A 16,885-nucleotide genomic window follows, 5' to 3' on the forward strand; every position below is an offset into this window, starting at 1 on the left:
TTGATGAACTGGTCTTATTTGGATTTAATTCTAAACTTGACTAAATTGGAGTTCAGTGGTTGCTTTCACAGGTATTTCAATTTCTAGGTATTAAAGAATTAGAAAGGTTAGAAATACCTGCACTAACTTAGATAATAAAAAGTCAATGCTAATTTCCGTTCCTAATGTTTTTCTTTTCTTTTTCACCTTCTCCCCGCCTTTTTAAAATTAAGGTGGTCCACTTGGCTCGGAATCTTATATACTTTGGATTTTATAGTTTCAGTGAATTATTAAGGCTAACAAGAACACTTCTGGCTATCCTTGACATCGTTCAGGCCCCCATGTCATCGTATTTTGAAAGATTAAGCAAATTTCAAGATGGAGGTAAGAACTTTGGAGAAAAGTTATAATCTTTTTGGTATTTCTTTGAGGTGAGATAGAAAACAAATCTATAGAGAAGTGGTTGTTAACATGTACCTGCTAATATATGTGTGCAAATGGAATGTCATCCTGCGATAGGACTGAGTGACCAGAGGCTGGATATACAAACATTCTTCTCTGTTTTTAATGAAAAGCTTTAAAAGACAACTTCATAAGATCAATGAATTCCACCTTCAGCAGCTCATGTTAAGGTCAATCCACTAGTGAAGTATTATGTGTTAAAAAATCTTAATACTTGTGATCATCGTGGTGTGTGTCATGTGCTGGCTACGCTTCATAGCATGGCATAAAAAATGCAGAGAATGGGCACACTCAGGGTCACACCAGAGAAGCAGAGAGTGCAAGGCTAGCATAAGAGGCAGTACAGTAAAGTGGGCAAGAGAGCATGTGCTTTTGAGTCAGAGTGCCTATGTTCAAATCCTGCCTTGACCATTTATTAACTTAGGCAAGGTACTTATCTTCTCCAAGAGTTTCTTTTCTTATCTGAGATATGATGTTGAAAATAACAGTATCTTCCTCACAGTCTCCATGTGAGAATTAAGTGAATGTGTACAACATATTCAAAGCACTTATAACAGTGCCCATCTCATAACTCAATAAAATTTTTTTCAGATGGTGATTGTCTTTAAGTAGGATGCTCTGAAAATACCGTGTGGTATAGAATTGTTTGCAGAATGTATATTGAAGAGTGCATTTAAGGTATACAGCTGTAAGGAAGTGGGGAAGGTAGGATTGGGCAGACAGAGAAGCTGAGCCACAGTGAGGTTACAATTGAGGTCATTGCTGATCCTACAGGGAGCTCTGGAGCTGAGTTGGCCCTTCAAAGTGGTCACAAATTAAGGCAAAGGGCCTGAGCTTTATATCCTCGCATTAGCCAGCCTTGACTGCTGGCTTCATCACAGAGGGGGTGTGTAGCTTTGGGTAAGGCAATCCCCCTGGACAAGGGTCACTCTTAGTGGGAAGCACGGCTTCGAGAAGACAGCAGTCATCATGCCCAGCAACTGAGGAAATAGATACCTCAGCTCTAAGAGGCGATGCGGGTGGAGCATAATGTATCCACTATAGTATCCACTACAGGATTAAACAGTAAAGCCAGAAATCTAACTTCGGACATAGGGAAGAAATATATGACTAGGAATGATAAACGAACAAGTAGCTGAAGTAATTAATTGTGATGCCTAAATCTCAATTCCTTCTACATCTGCCAAAAATCTGTACAGACCAATAAAAAGCAAATTATACCCCATAAATCCCTCACCTTCAGCAGAACTAGAGAACAGAGGACAGTCTGAACTTCAGTTATTATAAGTGGAAAAGCAACATCAGTTTTTAGTGGCACTGTCTCACTGTTCCTACTGAGAACCTCTGTGGACAGTTAGGGAGTTCTGGAAAAACCATGTGGAAGAGACAGGAAGGGATTGTACGAAAATCACCCTTAGAATTCCTTGGTGGTCCAGTGGTTAGGACTTCTTGCTTCCACTTCCGGGGGCCTAGGTTCAATCCCTGGTCAGGGAGCTAAGATCCATCCAGCTGCATGGTGTGGCCAAAAAAAAAAAAAAAAAGAAAAGAAAAAAGAAAACCACCCTTAGAAAAAGAAAGTCTGTCTATCCTAAGGGTGAAAATAAAATATTGAAAGAGATTCCAGGTAGACAAGAGCACTGAGTAAGGAGGAAGGAACTTGAAAGTACACAGGTAGCAGTTGTGGAAAAGCAATGCTTCTAGGGATGAACAAGGTTAAAAGTAAGGAAGAGGCACCCTTTGGAGTCTTGTTGGTGAAGGCAAAAAGAAACAAGATGGGGAAATCTAGAATACCAGATAAAAGAAACCAACACAGTATTGTGAAGCAATTATACTCCAATAACGATCTATTAAAAAAAAATTGAAGGAAATATAACTTCCTCCACTGCCCCCCAACAAAAACCAGACTTTAAAGAAACTGCACTTCATGACTCAGACAGAAGAGGGTGCTCCTGAACTGAAGATCTTGTAAACCAGCTCATGTTGTCACCTTGTCCATGAAATGCAGAAATGTAATCAATCTTCATCTCTATGAAAGGACTGTAAGATCAAAACATTTCAGTTGATGGAAATTTCTCTCTGAACATCAACCATGAAAGAGAAGAAAATTGTCAATGATACTCTAAACTGAATTAAATATCTTCAAACATGAAACATGAATGTATGAAATACACCTTGAATCATAAATCCAAGAACTAAGGTTAGAAATGGACCAACACAAACCAGTGGGAAATGAAATGAAAGTTGATTGGACTCAGAAAAGAAAAAGACTTTATTATTATTATTTTTAGAAATAAAAGATCGAATTACAAGGTATCAAAGGAAGAATACATTTGAATGAAAGTATAGTAAGCACCATTGAAGAAAGGCAGGAGAACAGTGATGAGAATGTTAAGGATTTAAAGAAACAAGTAAAAATGGTCAGTGAGAAAGTGGTTGAAATGGAAGAAAGGCAAAGAAGGGCCATCATATGAATAATTGGAGTCCCTGAAAAAGAAAAGCAAAACAATGGAACAGACCTGAGATTTAAAATTCCAATCCAAGAAAACATTCTGTAACTAAAAGATAACCTGAATTCTACATGGTGAAGTTATGTAGGATGGTAATCTCCAAGACTTAAGACATAGAAAAATGAAACTATTATATATAGTATATATTCAGACAGAGTGGTGAGGGGGACAGGGAGGCACTATGAAAGCAAATGGAGAAAAAAGGAAAGGAAAGGTGCTTCCTGGTATGATGCTTTTTACGATACCCAGTTTACTTTACACCAGACTGTTCTTTAAAAACTTAGAAATTGATTTCGAGTTTTGTTCTCAGTGCTTATAGTCTGCTTTCAGAGTTATACCCTACAGAGTATTTTATTCCTCTGAAAATTTGCTGATGTCTTGTACGTAATCTCCACTGTCCTGTGTGTGTCTGCCCTCTAAGACACGTTTTCTACTCTTTTCAATATTTTATAATTCTCATATTTTCTCATGAACTCCATTCACCTCTGGATACCTTAATCATTCTTTCAACTCTCTGAGAACGATTAATTTTTCAATAAGAATTTATTGAGCAACTATTGCATGCCAGACCTTATTCTAGACACTGGAAAAAAAAATGATGAACAAGATAGAGTCCTTAGCCCTAGGGGGGACAGACAATTAATAAATAGGCATAATCCCTCACCTCTCCCTATTGGGGGAGACAGTCAGATAATAAACAAATGAATATACACTATTACATTGGATAATACTATGGACAAAAATCAAGTAGGACAATATGGAGCATGATGGAGAAGGGAGGGGCAGTTATTTTTAGCTAGAGTAGATTTTTTTTCAATTGAAGTATAGTTGATTTACAATGTTGTGTTAGTTTCAGGTGTACAGCAAAGTGTTTCCATTATACATACATATATATCTATTTTTTTCAGATTCTTTTCCCTTATAGTTTATTGTGAAATATTGAATATAGTTCCTTGTGGTGTATAGTAGGACCTTGTTGGTTGTCTATTTTATATATAGTAATGTGTATATGTCAATCCTAATCTAACAATTTATCCCTTCTCCCCTTACTCCCTGGTAACCATAAGTTTATTTTCTACATCTGTAACTATTTCTGTTTGTATATAAGTTGATTTGTATCATTTTTAAGATTCCACATATAAGTGATATCATATGATATTTGCCTTTGCCTGACTTACTTCACTTAGTATGATAATTTCTAGGTCCATCCATGTTGCTGCAAATGGCAATATTACATTCTTTTTTATGTCTGAGTAATATTCCCTTGTATATATGTACCATATCTTCTTTATCCAGTCATCTGTTGCTGGACATTTAGGTTGCTTCCATGTCTGGCTGTTGTAAATAGTGCTGCTATGAACATTGGGGTGCATGTATCTTTTTGAATTATGGTTTTCTCTGGATATATGCCGAGGAATGGGATTGCAGGATCATATGGTAGTTCTATTCTTAGTTTTTTAAGGAACTTCCATACTGTTCTCCATAGTGGCTGTATCAATTTACATTCCCACCAGCAGTGCAGGAGGGTTCCCTTTTCTCCACACCCTCTCCAGCATTTATTATATGTAGACTTTATGATGATGGCCATTCTGACTGGTGTGAGGTGATACCTTACTGTAGTTTTGGTTTGCATTTCTAGCTAGTTTTTGTTTGCATTGAACAACCTCTCTGATGTCTGAGCAGAGACCTACATGCATCAAGGAAGACAGCCCTGAGGCAGAGTCAGCTTGTTATGTGTGAGGAACAGCAGGAAGGCCATTTTGGCTGAGGCAAAGTGAGGGAAGGGAGAATACAGGAGAAAAGGCCGGGGAAGCTCAGACTGTAGAGATTTGTAGACCCTTGAATTTGAATTGTGCTCTGAGTTTGATGGGCAACTTCAGAGGGTTTTGAGAAGGGATCAGTATGATTTGATAACTTTGGCTGCTGAGTGGACAGTAGTGAACATGTATGTGGACATAAATGTTAGAAAGACCATAGAAAGGAGGCTATGGCAGGATGGGAAGATGGTGTTGGACTAGAATAGAAGTGGTAGAAGTGGATGAATTTGGAATGGTACTGTCCTGACTCATAGGACTTGGATGTGAAATGGGAAAGAAAGAAGAGAGTCAAAGATTATTCCTGGGTTTTGAAAGCAGTTGGGTGAATGTGGTGCTATTTATTGAGGTGAGAAAGACTAGTGGATAAGTAGGGTTGTAGGGACAATCGGGATTTCTGTTTGGGCACATCAGGTGGGAAATGACTGTTAGGCATCCAGTTGGGGATGTTATGGTGACAGTTGGATATGTGGATGAACTTAGGGTATTGTCAGGGTAGAAATATGAATGTGAGAATTGGTGCATAGGAGACATGAATATGATCACTTAAGGAGTGATTGTTGATTGGGAAGAAATAACATCTAAAGACTGAATCCTGGTTGCACCAACATTGAACACCAAGATAGAGCAGGCCCCTGCAAAAGAGTCTGGGACAGAGAACCAGTGAGTAAAGAGGAAAACCAGGAGAATACGTTGTCTTGGAGGCCAAATGAAAAGTAATTGTAATTGTTTGTTGGCTTATATGATATATTTCCTAGATAGCTGCTGTTCATCGAGGACTGTATGTGCTGAGTGGTTTTCCATGGACTACTTTCCATGTAGAGCGACTTGTGCTTAACCATGACACACAGTGTTACTCCATTAATTAAATATAAAACACCATAATTCTATTCCAGTATAAATGGGGATTCATGATAGTTTTTATCAGCCCATTATAATTCTCTAAGAAACTTCTTGCTGTGCTGTAAGAAATGCCTGTATGTGTCCTGCATGAACCGAGGCTCAGAGGCCTCTTCCTTTTGACACTCGACTCGTGTGGTGTGTAGAATGGTGTCTCTTTATTTGGGGAAAGGCATTTTCCTAATCTGTGGAAAGGGTTTGTGGATTTTGCCTAGATTTTTGGCATTTGAAAGAATATGTTTAGTAGTAAATACCCTAGAAATCTGTTATTCTGGTTCTTGGGGCATTGAAATTAATTTGAATTTAAGGACTATAGTTTAAGATCCCTTCTCTTGATATTTGCAAATCAGAGGGTAAATTATTTCTTTTATACATTCCTATTATTGGATACATAATGTAAACTGTGAGAAAATATAGTTTGTTGTTAAGCACGATTTGATAACAGTGATGGTTATACTACACAAGATACCTCTGAGAGAATTTGTTAGAATGAGCTTTCTTCATTTCTCTCAACTCTAAAAGCCCTTCTCAAGGAATCATTTTTGCTTTTACTAGCACTAAATGTTTATTTAATATCATTCTCTTGCATACATATGGGAGGACAATGCTTTTATAGTAAAACACTCTTTAGATTTCTTTGGAGCATAACTATACTTGCAAGACAAAAAAAAAAAGTACTATACTTTTTGTCAATGTTGCCTTGAGGTACATCTGAAAAAGTGAATATGTGGCTTTATTTACATTACATAAAACAGAAAAGAAAGAATGTACCTCGCAGGGATACATTGTTTGCTCATAAATATTGCCAATATGCGAATGTAATGGAATTGTGCCTGGATTCCACACTGTTTTGTAAAAAGTACCAATATAGAAAACCATAATCAGGGAGATTAATTAATTTGCGTAAGATTCGTGAGTAAGTCAGTAGCATTGCGAAGAATTAAAGTGCAAGGAATTAGTCTTCCTATCTTTTGCACCACTCAATTATTTATTAGTCTGATGAACTAATATTTTAGAAAAATTGTTACTGAGGTTAGAATTTTGGTCCGTAAATTTTTTTGAAGTTAACACTTCTGTAGGGGCTCCGTCTTATAGGTATTCTTTAAGGTAAGTAAACAAAATAAAGAGTTGAAAATAAATTTTTAAAATAAAAAATAATAAAGTAGGGACAAAGCAACATCATGTGCCTCTAGATGTGACGTCCTGAGAAGGGCACAACATTGTCTATTTAGTATTCCTGACAAAAATTCATAATCACCATCTAATTATGAAGAAATATCAGACAGGTACAAATTGAGGGGGGTATTTTATAGAACAACTGGCTTGAACATTTCGAAAATGTCAGTGTTATGAAAGATAAAGTTTGAGAAACTGTTTCAGAATAAAGGAGATAAAAGAGACATGACAACTACATATAATATGTGGTTTTGGATCAGGAAAATTATTATCTACAGAAGACATTATTGGCACAATTGGTAAAATTTGAATATGGATTGTACATTAGGTTGTAGTGTTGTATCAGATTTCCTGAATTTTATAATTGTACTGTACTGTAGTTATGTGAGAGAATGTACTTGTTTTTAGCAAATACGTGCTGAAGAATTGAGAGTTAAAAAGGTCATGATGTTTGGAACTAACTCTCAAAGAGTGCAGGAAAGATTGTGTGTGTGTGTGTGTGTGTGTGTGTGTAGAGAGAGAGAGAGGATGTAAATGTGGCAGAATTTGTGAATCTGATAAATGTGGGCAGAGGGTGTTATGATGTTCTTTGTACTATTCTTGTAACTCTTTCCATAAATTCGAAAGTATTTCAAAACAGAAAAATTAATGACTTAAATAATTAGCCAAGTAAGAAAATGATTTATTATATGTAAGATGACATTTCAAACTTACATCATTATCTTGCAACTCTTCTAGGAGATGTGTTATTATAGCTCAGTTCTCTTAAGCTATAAATTCCTAAAAAAGCCCTATTAGACTCTATAAATTCTTAGCAAAAGAAGCAAGAGACAACACATTTCTGGAATTTCCATATGTGGAGACAGGATTGTCAGGCCTGGGAAAAATTCCTGTGGTAGAGGGTGAGACTGAGGCTGATGCCAGAGAGGAAATCCCAGATTACAGGAAGTACCTGGAGAAAAAAGAATTGTTATTCTAAAGGACGAGTCAGGGAGCTGTAGCAATATTGCCACAGTATAATACCCGGTGTAGCACCATCTTGGCTCTTGTATATTAAAAGTGTTTGATTATATTTTCTTAATTTTAGTGAAACTTTATTTTTATTGGTAGTCATTTGCAAAATACAATTTTTTAAAAATAGGAGGTAATTTTATAAGCACTGTTGCTGGACAGGCCAGCTCTTTCAAGTAAATGATAACAGCTTTCTTTTCTCATACTGTGTCTGGAAAATTCTGTGCAATAGAACTATGTCTTTTTTTATCCTTTTGATCGACTTACCACTTAAGAATTCTGCTCCAGCACAGTTGGGGTTGGACATTCAGAGAAATGTGTCTGGTCATTGTTTGGCAGGTCAGACCCAGGGGAGCAGAAGAAGAGAGAAGTGTGTGGAGAAGGTGAAGGTTTACGGTTCCCGGAGTTCAATTCCAGTGGCGCCTGTCTTAAATAGGGTGTGCACACAGCATTCATATGTTTTTCTGGGAAATCCTGTAGGCTTAGATGCCAGTGATTCGTGTTTGAGGCAATGGGGATGGCTGCCTTGGAAAGTGGCAATTACAGAAGTTTTCCTCTTCTGGGTCCTTGGTTACAGTGCAGCCCTTCACGTCACTGGGAGTTGTCCTCATCCTAGAGCTGGTTGGGAGTCTGAGTGTAGCTCCCAGGTTGTGTCTATTCACCGTCACGGTGGCTTTTTAGTTGGCATGCTCAGCAGAAATTGATAGGTTCAGAAGCAGCTTCTCATTTTCGTGCCCTAGAGGTGGTCCATTCAGAAAATTATCCAGGCACACTCACACGGAGACAAAAGGAGTTGGCACTGCCCTGGCCTTTACTGTAGTGAGGCAGAAGATTCTCGACTTCAGAGCTATCAACTGTCAACTTTTCATTCACTATGTACTCACTTAAGAAAAGAAATACTGTTTTCAAACAAGTGTATTCACTCCCAGCAGGCTATGTTGTTCAGTGTGCTTTGCCTGATACCTGTCATTTACTCTCAGTGATTTAGAATTCACAGGCACCATTCAGTGTAATTGATCTTTCGAATCGAAGGGTTATGTCAAGCAGTGCTCTTCTTTGTCATGTTTAGAAGTTAAAAGCAAATGCCATATACAGGCTGATAAACTGGATATTGTCAATATATTTGTGAAAGTACATTTCATTTAAAAAATTATGCGTCTCTCTTTATGCTTGCTGAAGGATACACAATCAAGGATTGATACTACTACAGGCATACCTTCTTTTATTGCACTTAGCTTTATTGCGTTTCACAGGTATTGCATTTTTTACAAACGGAAGGTTTGTGTCACCCCTGAGTCCAGCAAGTCTGCTGGAGTCATTTTCCCAACAGCATTTGTTCACTTCGTGTCTCTGTGTCACATTTTGGTAATTCTCAGAATATTTCAAACATTTTCATTATTAATATGTTTGTCATGATAATCTGTGATCTTTGATGTTGCTCTTGTAATTGTTTTTGGCCACCACTAGCCATGTCCACATAAGCCGGCCAACTTAATCAATAAATGTTGTGTTCTGACCGCTCCACCAACCTGCCGTTCCCCGTCTCTCCTTCTCTCCTTGGTCACCCCTATTCCCTGAGACACATCAATATTGAAATTAGACCAGTTAATAACCATACAGTGGCCTCTATGTGTTCAAGTGAAAGGAAGAGTTGCACGGCTCTCACTTTACATCAGAAGCTAGAAATGATTAAGCTTAGTGAGGAAGGCATGTTGAAAGCCAAGATACACTAAAAGCTAGGCCTCTTGCACCAGTTAGCCAAGCAGTGAATGCAAAAGGAAGGTTCTTGAAGGAAGTTAAAAGTGCTACTCCAGTGAACATATGAATGGTAAGAAAGGGAAACAGCCTTATTGCTGATATGGAGAAAATTGTAGTGATCTGGAGAGAAGATCAAAGCAGCCACAACATTTCTTTAAGCCAAAGCCTAATCCAGAGCAAAACCCTAACTGTCTTCAATTCTCTGAAGGCTGAGAGAGGTGAGGAAACCGCAGGAGAAAAGTTTGAAGCTAGCAGAGGTTGGCTCATGGGGTTTAAGGGAAGAAACCATGTCCATAACATTGAAGTGCAAGGTTAAGCAGCAAGTGCTAAGGTAGAAGCTGTAGCAAATTATCCAGAAGACCTAGCTCAGATAATTCATGAAGGTGGCTACACTAAACAACAGATTTTCAGTGTAGACAAAGCAGCCTTCTATTTGAAGAAGTTGCCATCTAGGACTTCCATAGCTAGAGAGGAGAAGTCAATGCCTGTCTTCAAAGCTTCAAAAGACAGGCTAACTCTTATTGCGGGCTAAAGCAGCTGGTGACTGAGTTGAAGCCAGTTCTCATTTACCCTTCTGAAAATCCTAGGGCCCTTCAGAATTATGCTAACTCTACTTTGCCTGTGCTCTAGAAGCGCAACAACAAATCCTGGATGACAGCACATCTGCTTACAACATGGTTTACTGAATACTTTAAGCCCACTGTTGAAACCTACTGCTCAGACGAAAAGATTTCTTCCAAAATATTACTGCTCATTGACAGTGCACCTGGTCACGCAAGAGCTCTGATGGAGACATACAACCAGATTAATGTTGTTTCCCTGCCTGCTAACACAGCATCCATTCTGCAGCCCATGGATCAGGGAATAATTTTGACTTTCAAGTCTTATTATTTAAGAAATACATTTTATAAGACTATAGCTGCCTTAGGTAGTGATTCTTCTGATGGACCTGGGCAGAGTAAATAGAAAACCTTCTGGAAAGACTTCTTATTCTAGATGTCATTAAGAACATTTGTGATTCATGAGAAGAGGTCAAAATATCAACATTAACAGGAGTTTGGAAGAAGTTGATTCCAGCCCTCAGGGATGACTGTGAGGGGTTCAAAACTTCAGTGGAGGAAGTAACTGCAGATGTGGTATAAGTAGCAAGAGAACTAGAATTAGAAGTGGAGCCTGAAGATGTCACTGAATTGCTATAATCTCAAGTTAAAACTTGAACAATTGATGAGTTGTTTCTTATGAGAGAAGAAAGTGGTTTCTTGAGATGGAATCTGCTCCTGGTGAAGATGCTGTGAAGATTGTTGGGATGACAACAAAGGATTTAGAATATTATATAAACTGAGTTGGTAAAGCAGTGGCAGGGTTTGAGAGGATTGACTCCACATTTGAAAGAAGTTCTACTGTGGTTAAAATACTGTCAAACAGCTACAGAGAAATTGTTCATGAAAAGAAGATCGATGCAGCAGACTTCATTATTGTCTTATTTTGAGAAACTGCCGTGACCACCTGAACTACCACCAAGCCCCACCCTGATCAGTCAGCAGCCATCAACACTGAGGCAAGAGCCTCCACCAGCCAACAGATCGTAATTCCGTGAGGGCTCAGATGATGGTTAGCATTTTTTTTTATGATTAAGGTAATTTCATTCATTTATTCTTACATTTATGAATTTATCAAATGACATGTTATTTTGAATACACTCTGTGGAAAGACTCAACTGTTATTAGGACAGGCATGTCGTGCAATGTTTGAACATGGGTAGACACTGACCTTCTTTGATGCTAAAAGAAAATAAACAATCCAGTTGGTGAGCAATTTTTAGCATTAAAATATTTTCTAAGTTAAGGTGTATACATTTTTTTTTTTACACATAATGCTGTTGTACACTTAATAGGCTAAACCATGGTGTAAACATAACTTTTATATGCACTGGGAAACCAAAAAATCTTCCTGAGACTCATTTTTACTGCGATATGATTTGCCGTGGTGGTCTGGAACTGAACCTGCAGTATTTCTGAGGTATGCCTATACTAATGTGATTAATTAAGATCACTTATTGCAGGTGCGTGGGTGTATTTTGTTCTACTAGAGAGTCATTTAAATGGTTGGGACAAATGTGAATCGTACTTATACATTCTCCTAAGAGCAACATAACGTGTTAACTCGGAAAGGTGAGAGTATCATCTCCATTTGAGCAGGGTATAGAACTTGACACAGTCTGGAAATAGCTTAAGTCTAATTTGTTGTTTAGTTATCCTGTCAATATCCTTTCATGTATCTGTTTGTTGTTTGAATGGAACTGGGGTTCAAATTTAAACCTCCAAAATGGAGCAATAAAGTCTAACCATTGAGTAAGACTTGGGCTCATTCGGGTGTCTAGGTCACCACTGTCATTTCTTCTCACAATTGCCCCCCAACCCTTGAACTCACCGCAGTTTGAAAAGACAATAGATCAGAAAACTGCCAAAAGGTCAAATAAGAGCCGAATAGTTTCTTTTCATCTTCTACCATTTTGCTTTTTCACAGCTCCAAGTTCTTGGGAGTTTCTGTAGTCAAGCCCTGAAAGGTCGGCCTGTTCCCAGTCGGTAACCAGATAATCTCTTTTTTTGGCATATATGTTATAATATTGAAGAAGGGAAATCACCAAAAAAAAATCGATGGAAATTCCATTTACTTTTAGGCTCTCCTTTCCTTTGAGGTTTCAGGGTGGGAGCTGAAGTGCCTTTGGTCTTAGAGAATAAAATACAGGTAACCACAGCAGCCTGAAATTATCCTCCCGCCCTAAAAGGATTCCAGCTGCTCTGGTGACTCACGTAAGGAGGGAGGGTAGTAGAGGCACCTTGGATACACAAATGTCCAGTAGTACCCTTTGCCCCAGAAGATCGGGGGAGGAGAATGAGGGCGTGCTAACTCCCCATCTAGTGGCAAAGAACCAGCTGCTTCTTCAATTTAACTTTTTTTTTTTTTTGCCTTGGCTGGGACTTCACATGATCCACCTTGAAATGCTTTTCCTGGCAGCATAGTTGCTTTTTAAAAGGAGAAGGGAAATTGAGATGGAAGGTGGAGCAGAAACATTTTTTAATAGTGTTCTATGGGTGGGAAAGGAGAAAAATATTTGCAGCAAAAAGTCTGCCAGAAAATAGTTTCTTCCTTTATAAAATCAGGAGGTTAATCTAAATGTGATCTTTACGGTCTCTTTCAGTTCAAAGCTGTGATTCTTCGAAGATTAGTATGTGATTCTCATTCGCTCACTCAATGGTATTCTTTTTAATGTGTGTTGCAAAAGACTCCTTTTAGCAGATATCCATGAAGCATGACTGCTGGTTAAGAGCTGTGATTGCTCTTTGTAAAGACACCAGCTACAATGCCTTGAAACCGGGAGCCTTAGTTCACTTAAAATATCGAGTGTATCAAAAAAATCAAGCAAGGGCTTCCCCGGTGGCGCAGTGGTTGAGAGTCCGCCTGCCGATGCAGGGGACGCAGGTTCGTGCCCCGGTCTGGGAAGATCCCACAGGCCGCGGAGCGGCTGGGCCTGTGAGCCATGGCCGCTGAGCCTGCGTGTCCGGAGCCTGTGCTCCTCAACGGGAGAGGCCACAGCAGTGAGAGTCCCGCGTACCGCAAAAAAAAAAAAAAAAAAAAAAGCAAGTAAGCAAGCAAGAAAGGCTTACCTGTGTGCAAGTTGGGACTCCGAGGACGTGTATATGTGGAGTTGGAGGATGAGAAAGAACAGAAATGAGGTTTAGTACAGTGACCATCACCGAACAGCAGGTAGCAAAGGTCCAGGCAGCTTCATTTTAAGGACTCTCTCTAATGTCCCTTCAGCTCCTGTCAATGTTTCATCAGACTGAGCTCCTTCCAGGTCGGTATAAACGACATAAGTTCACAGCACAGCTCACAGTGCTCAGAAGTGTCAGGCAGGTTGGCTTGCCGGAGGAAGATGCCACAGTGACCAGTCATCATCTGAACATCTCTTTCCTGGACTTCTGGACTTAATTTTTCCCACCACCATTCCGCCCCTCGCGATGCTTCTTTTTGATGGTCCTGCCTCATCTCTGCTTCCAGCCTGTCCCTCGCCTTCAGGCAGATCTGTCTCATCCACTCTGGGTCTCGTTCCTCACACCTGCCTGCTCCCATCAGCTTCTTCTCCCTTCTGCCTACACCTTCTCCCCATTCACATCATATGCTTCTAGTAGAGGGAGCTGGAGCCTCAAAGAGGCGGCCGGGACACGTGTGCAATCCTGTCCACAGTGATAGGTTTCTCTTGTCCTCTGTGTGCGTGCCCTGTGTCAGATGAGTGTGTTCTCATCATGCCTTGAGATTCGTCTCCTGACAACAACTGCCCAGGATCTCTGGAGGTCCTTAGTGCAGGTTGTGTTCCCCAGGAAGCAGACTCTGAACAGAGATGAGCACGCCGGAGGCTTATTAGGGAGAGCTCTTAGCATCAACACTGGTGGAATGGAAGCGAAATAAGCAGGCCTGGGCCAAGCGAGAAATTGGGTTGTGTTGTGGTCTTAGTGGGGAGCCTCTGGGTGGTGTGAAGTTGGGGTGTCCTTTCAGAGTTCTCTCTCATTGGAGTGAGGGGGCTGAGTTTTTATGGCCCCGTGGGCTGCCCTGGAATGGGGTTGTGGTCTTGCTTGAGGCAGCTGTTTTCAGACCAGCCAGTCCCCAGAGGGCTGACTTTTGAGGGCTGTCCCCCAAGTGGCACTGCTAGCAGCTGAGGCAATAGTCCTTCCTTCCTGAAAGGGAATCTGGGCAGGACCATCACAGCATCCACTACAGATATTTTCCAGAAAAGTACCAAGACTGGAAAAACTGTAGGTCAAGATTAAGATCTCATAGGAAATAACAGATTAGGAAGAAAAATAAAAATGATTCAGATCTTATAGAAGATAGAGATTAGGGAGACAAATAAAAACAACATTAAGACATTTAAATGCACAGCAAAGTTCTAGAGATGAAAAAAATTTCTAGAGGCTACCTACTTCCAAATGCCCCAGAATCACTGGCATCAGAAATCTACTCCGGGCAGCAGGTGTTTTATGGAATCCTTTTCTTCGGATGTGAAGGAAGATTTCTGTGATATTCTGATCTTCTGAGTCTGGTTCTCTCACCAGCTTTGTGCTGTGCTGACTGCACCTCTAAGTCCTTTCTGGCTTAATGTATAATGTCTTTTACACTTTTGTTATATATTTTTTTCCTCCTTAAGCTTTTAGAAGTTTTAGAAAAAGTGCCTATAACTGTCAGGTTTTCTCTTAGTTATCAATGGTGCCTGGGAGGACTTGTTTTCCCCCTCTGGGCCTAGTCTTCTCTCTCTATATCAAGAGGTTCTCAAACACATGATCTACGCTAGATCATGTCCCTTTCAAAAATCAAATGAAGGTAAAAAAATAGGCAGAGAATAACTATGTAATATGTCTATTATATAGTTAATAGTGAGTGTCCACCATTTGCTAGGCCACACATTTGACAGAGGATTACTTCAGAAGGGAATCTATTATTTATATTTAACGCCTAGCACACATCAAAATCTTGCATATTTTTATCTGAAATCCTTGTCACAATGCAGCAAGTAGGTATTGTGGGCACACTGTGCCCAGGAAATGTGCTCTTACAGAGGGTAAACACTTGCCCTGAGACCATACAGCCCGTAGCTTGCTGAGCCACATTTTGAATTCAGCTTTCTTTTTCTTTTTCTTTTTCTCTAGTTCTTCACAAAAACCAAAAGCCCTGCCGCGGATGTGCTTTCGGCTGTTACACTACTTTCTGTACAGATGACTTCTTCATCTGCAGGGACTCTGCTTTCTACTTTTTCCAAGTTTCCCAAGAAAGTTTAACACGAAACAGTGGGTGTTTATTAAAGAGTTTTGATTTAACTTGAGGTGACTTCACAAGTCAGATCCAAAAAAAAAATTTAAGCCAAGAATCTCGCCTTCGTGAACCGTTGTTGGGATTGTCTCAGAAGCAAAGTTTGAAACACAAGTCTTAAAACTGTTACCACTTAAATATCTTGAAGTTGGATGTTCCTTTTCACTCCCTGCTGGTCTCCCTGACGCTGTTTTTGGCTTTTTCTCCACATTCCCACATAAGGATCCTTCTGAATCACATCCTCTACCTCTTACTAGTTATCATCATCTCTTAGAGAGTAACAACCCAGTTCCCTAAGTTGGTGCCCACAGGTCTTCATAATCTGCATTAGACGTCTCTAGTTCTGTCTCTTGCTGTTTCCCCAGTAATACGAAACAATTTTATCCTCCAGGACACTTTGCTATGAGCTACTTCTGTATTTCATATATACTTTCATAACTCGCTTATCACTAGGATGAATGTATGTGCCATGCCTTATATAAACATGCATTTGAAGGACAAAAATAGAGACCCTAATATTCCAAATGTATGTTGGTGACTTTTTTTTGTTAGTGTTGAAATTTTTTATGTCTGTTTTTCCTAGTAGACTTATGAAAGGCTCCATGACTCTTAGAATTACTACCTAGAAAATTCAATAATAAAGATTCAAAATTATTGACTGAGAGAGCCAGAAGTGGGGAGAAAAGCTATGAAAATGCATTCTGTTTCTGTTTCCATAGCTGACTTGTACCATGCCTAACATAACATGCATACTTGGCTTTCAGAAGTATTTACTGAGTGACATACATTTGATGAATGTATGTAACCTACATGTTTTATATAAATATGTATTTGAATGATAAGGATATTTTCTAGATCATGACATCTCAGATTTAATCTGGCTTTCAAAACTTCCAATGAATGGGAGATAACATGACAAATGCCAGTTCATGTTAAAATACTTCCTGGTATTTTGTTTCTACAATTTTAGTGATTAATGTTATACCTTTTCACAATCTCTGCACCATCTCTTTTTTATAATTGATGTATAGCGGATTTACAGTGTTTTGTTAGTTTCTGGTGTACAGCAAAGTGATTCAGTTATAAATGTGTATATACACACGCACACACACACATATGTGTAATATATTCTTTTTTATATTCTTTTCCATTATGGTTTATTACAGGTAGATATTGAATATAATTAGTTCCTTGTTCTACACAGTAGGAACTTGTTGTTTATCGGCTTTATATATAATAGTTTGCATCTGCTAATCCCAAACTCCTAATTTATCCCTCCTCCCCCAACCCTGGCTTTCCCCTTTGGTAACCGTAAGTTTGTTTTCTATGTCTGTGAGTCTGTTTCAGTATTGTAAATAAATTCATTTGTATAATATTTTAGATTCCACATGTAAGTGATATCATATGGTGTTT

General features: G+C 39.1%; 1 protein-coding gene across 1 annotated transcript in view; it reads left to right on the forward strand.

The window, feature by feature from the left end:
- ITPR2 (inositol 1,4,5-trisphosphate receptor type 2) overlaps positions 1–16,885 on the forward strand; it is a 527,197-nt gene that overhangs the window by 181,639 nt on the left and 328,673 nt on the right. The window contains exon 21 of the mRNA XM_060166697.1: positions 213–363. Within this exon, the coding sequence (XP_060022680.1) occupies positions 213–363 (151 nt within the window). The remainder of the gene's footprint in view (positions 1–212; positions 364–16,885) is intronic.

Source organism: Lagenorhynchus albirostris, chromosome 11 (assembly GCF_949774975.1).
Source record: "Lagenorhynchus albirostris chromosome 11, mLagAlb1.1, whole genome shotgun sequence".
NCBI classification, from domain to species: Eukaryota; Metazoa; Chordata; class Mammalia; order Artiodactyla; family Delphinidae; genus Lagenorhynchus; species Lagenorhynchus albirostris.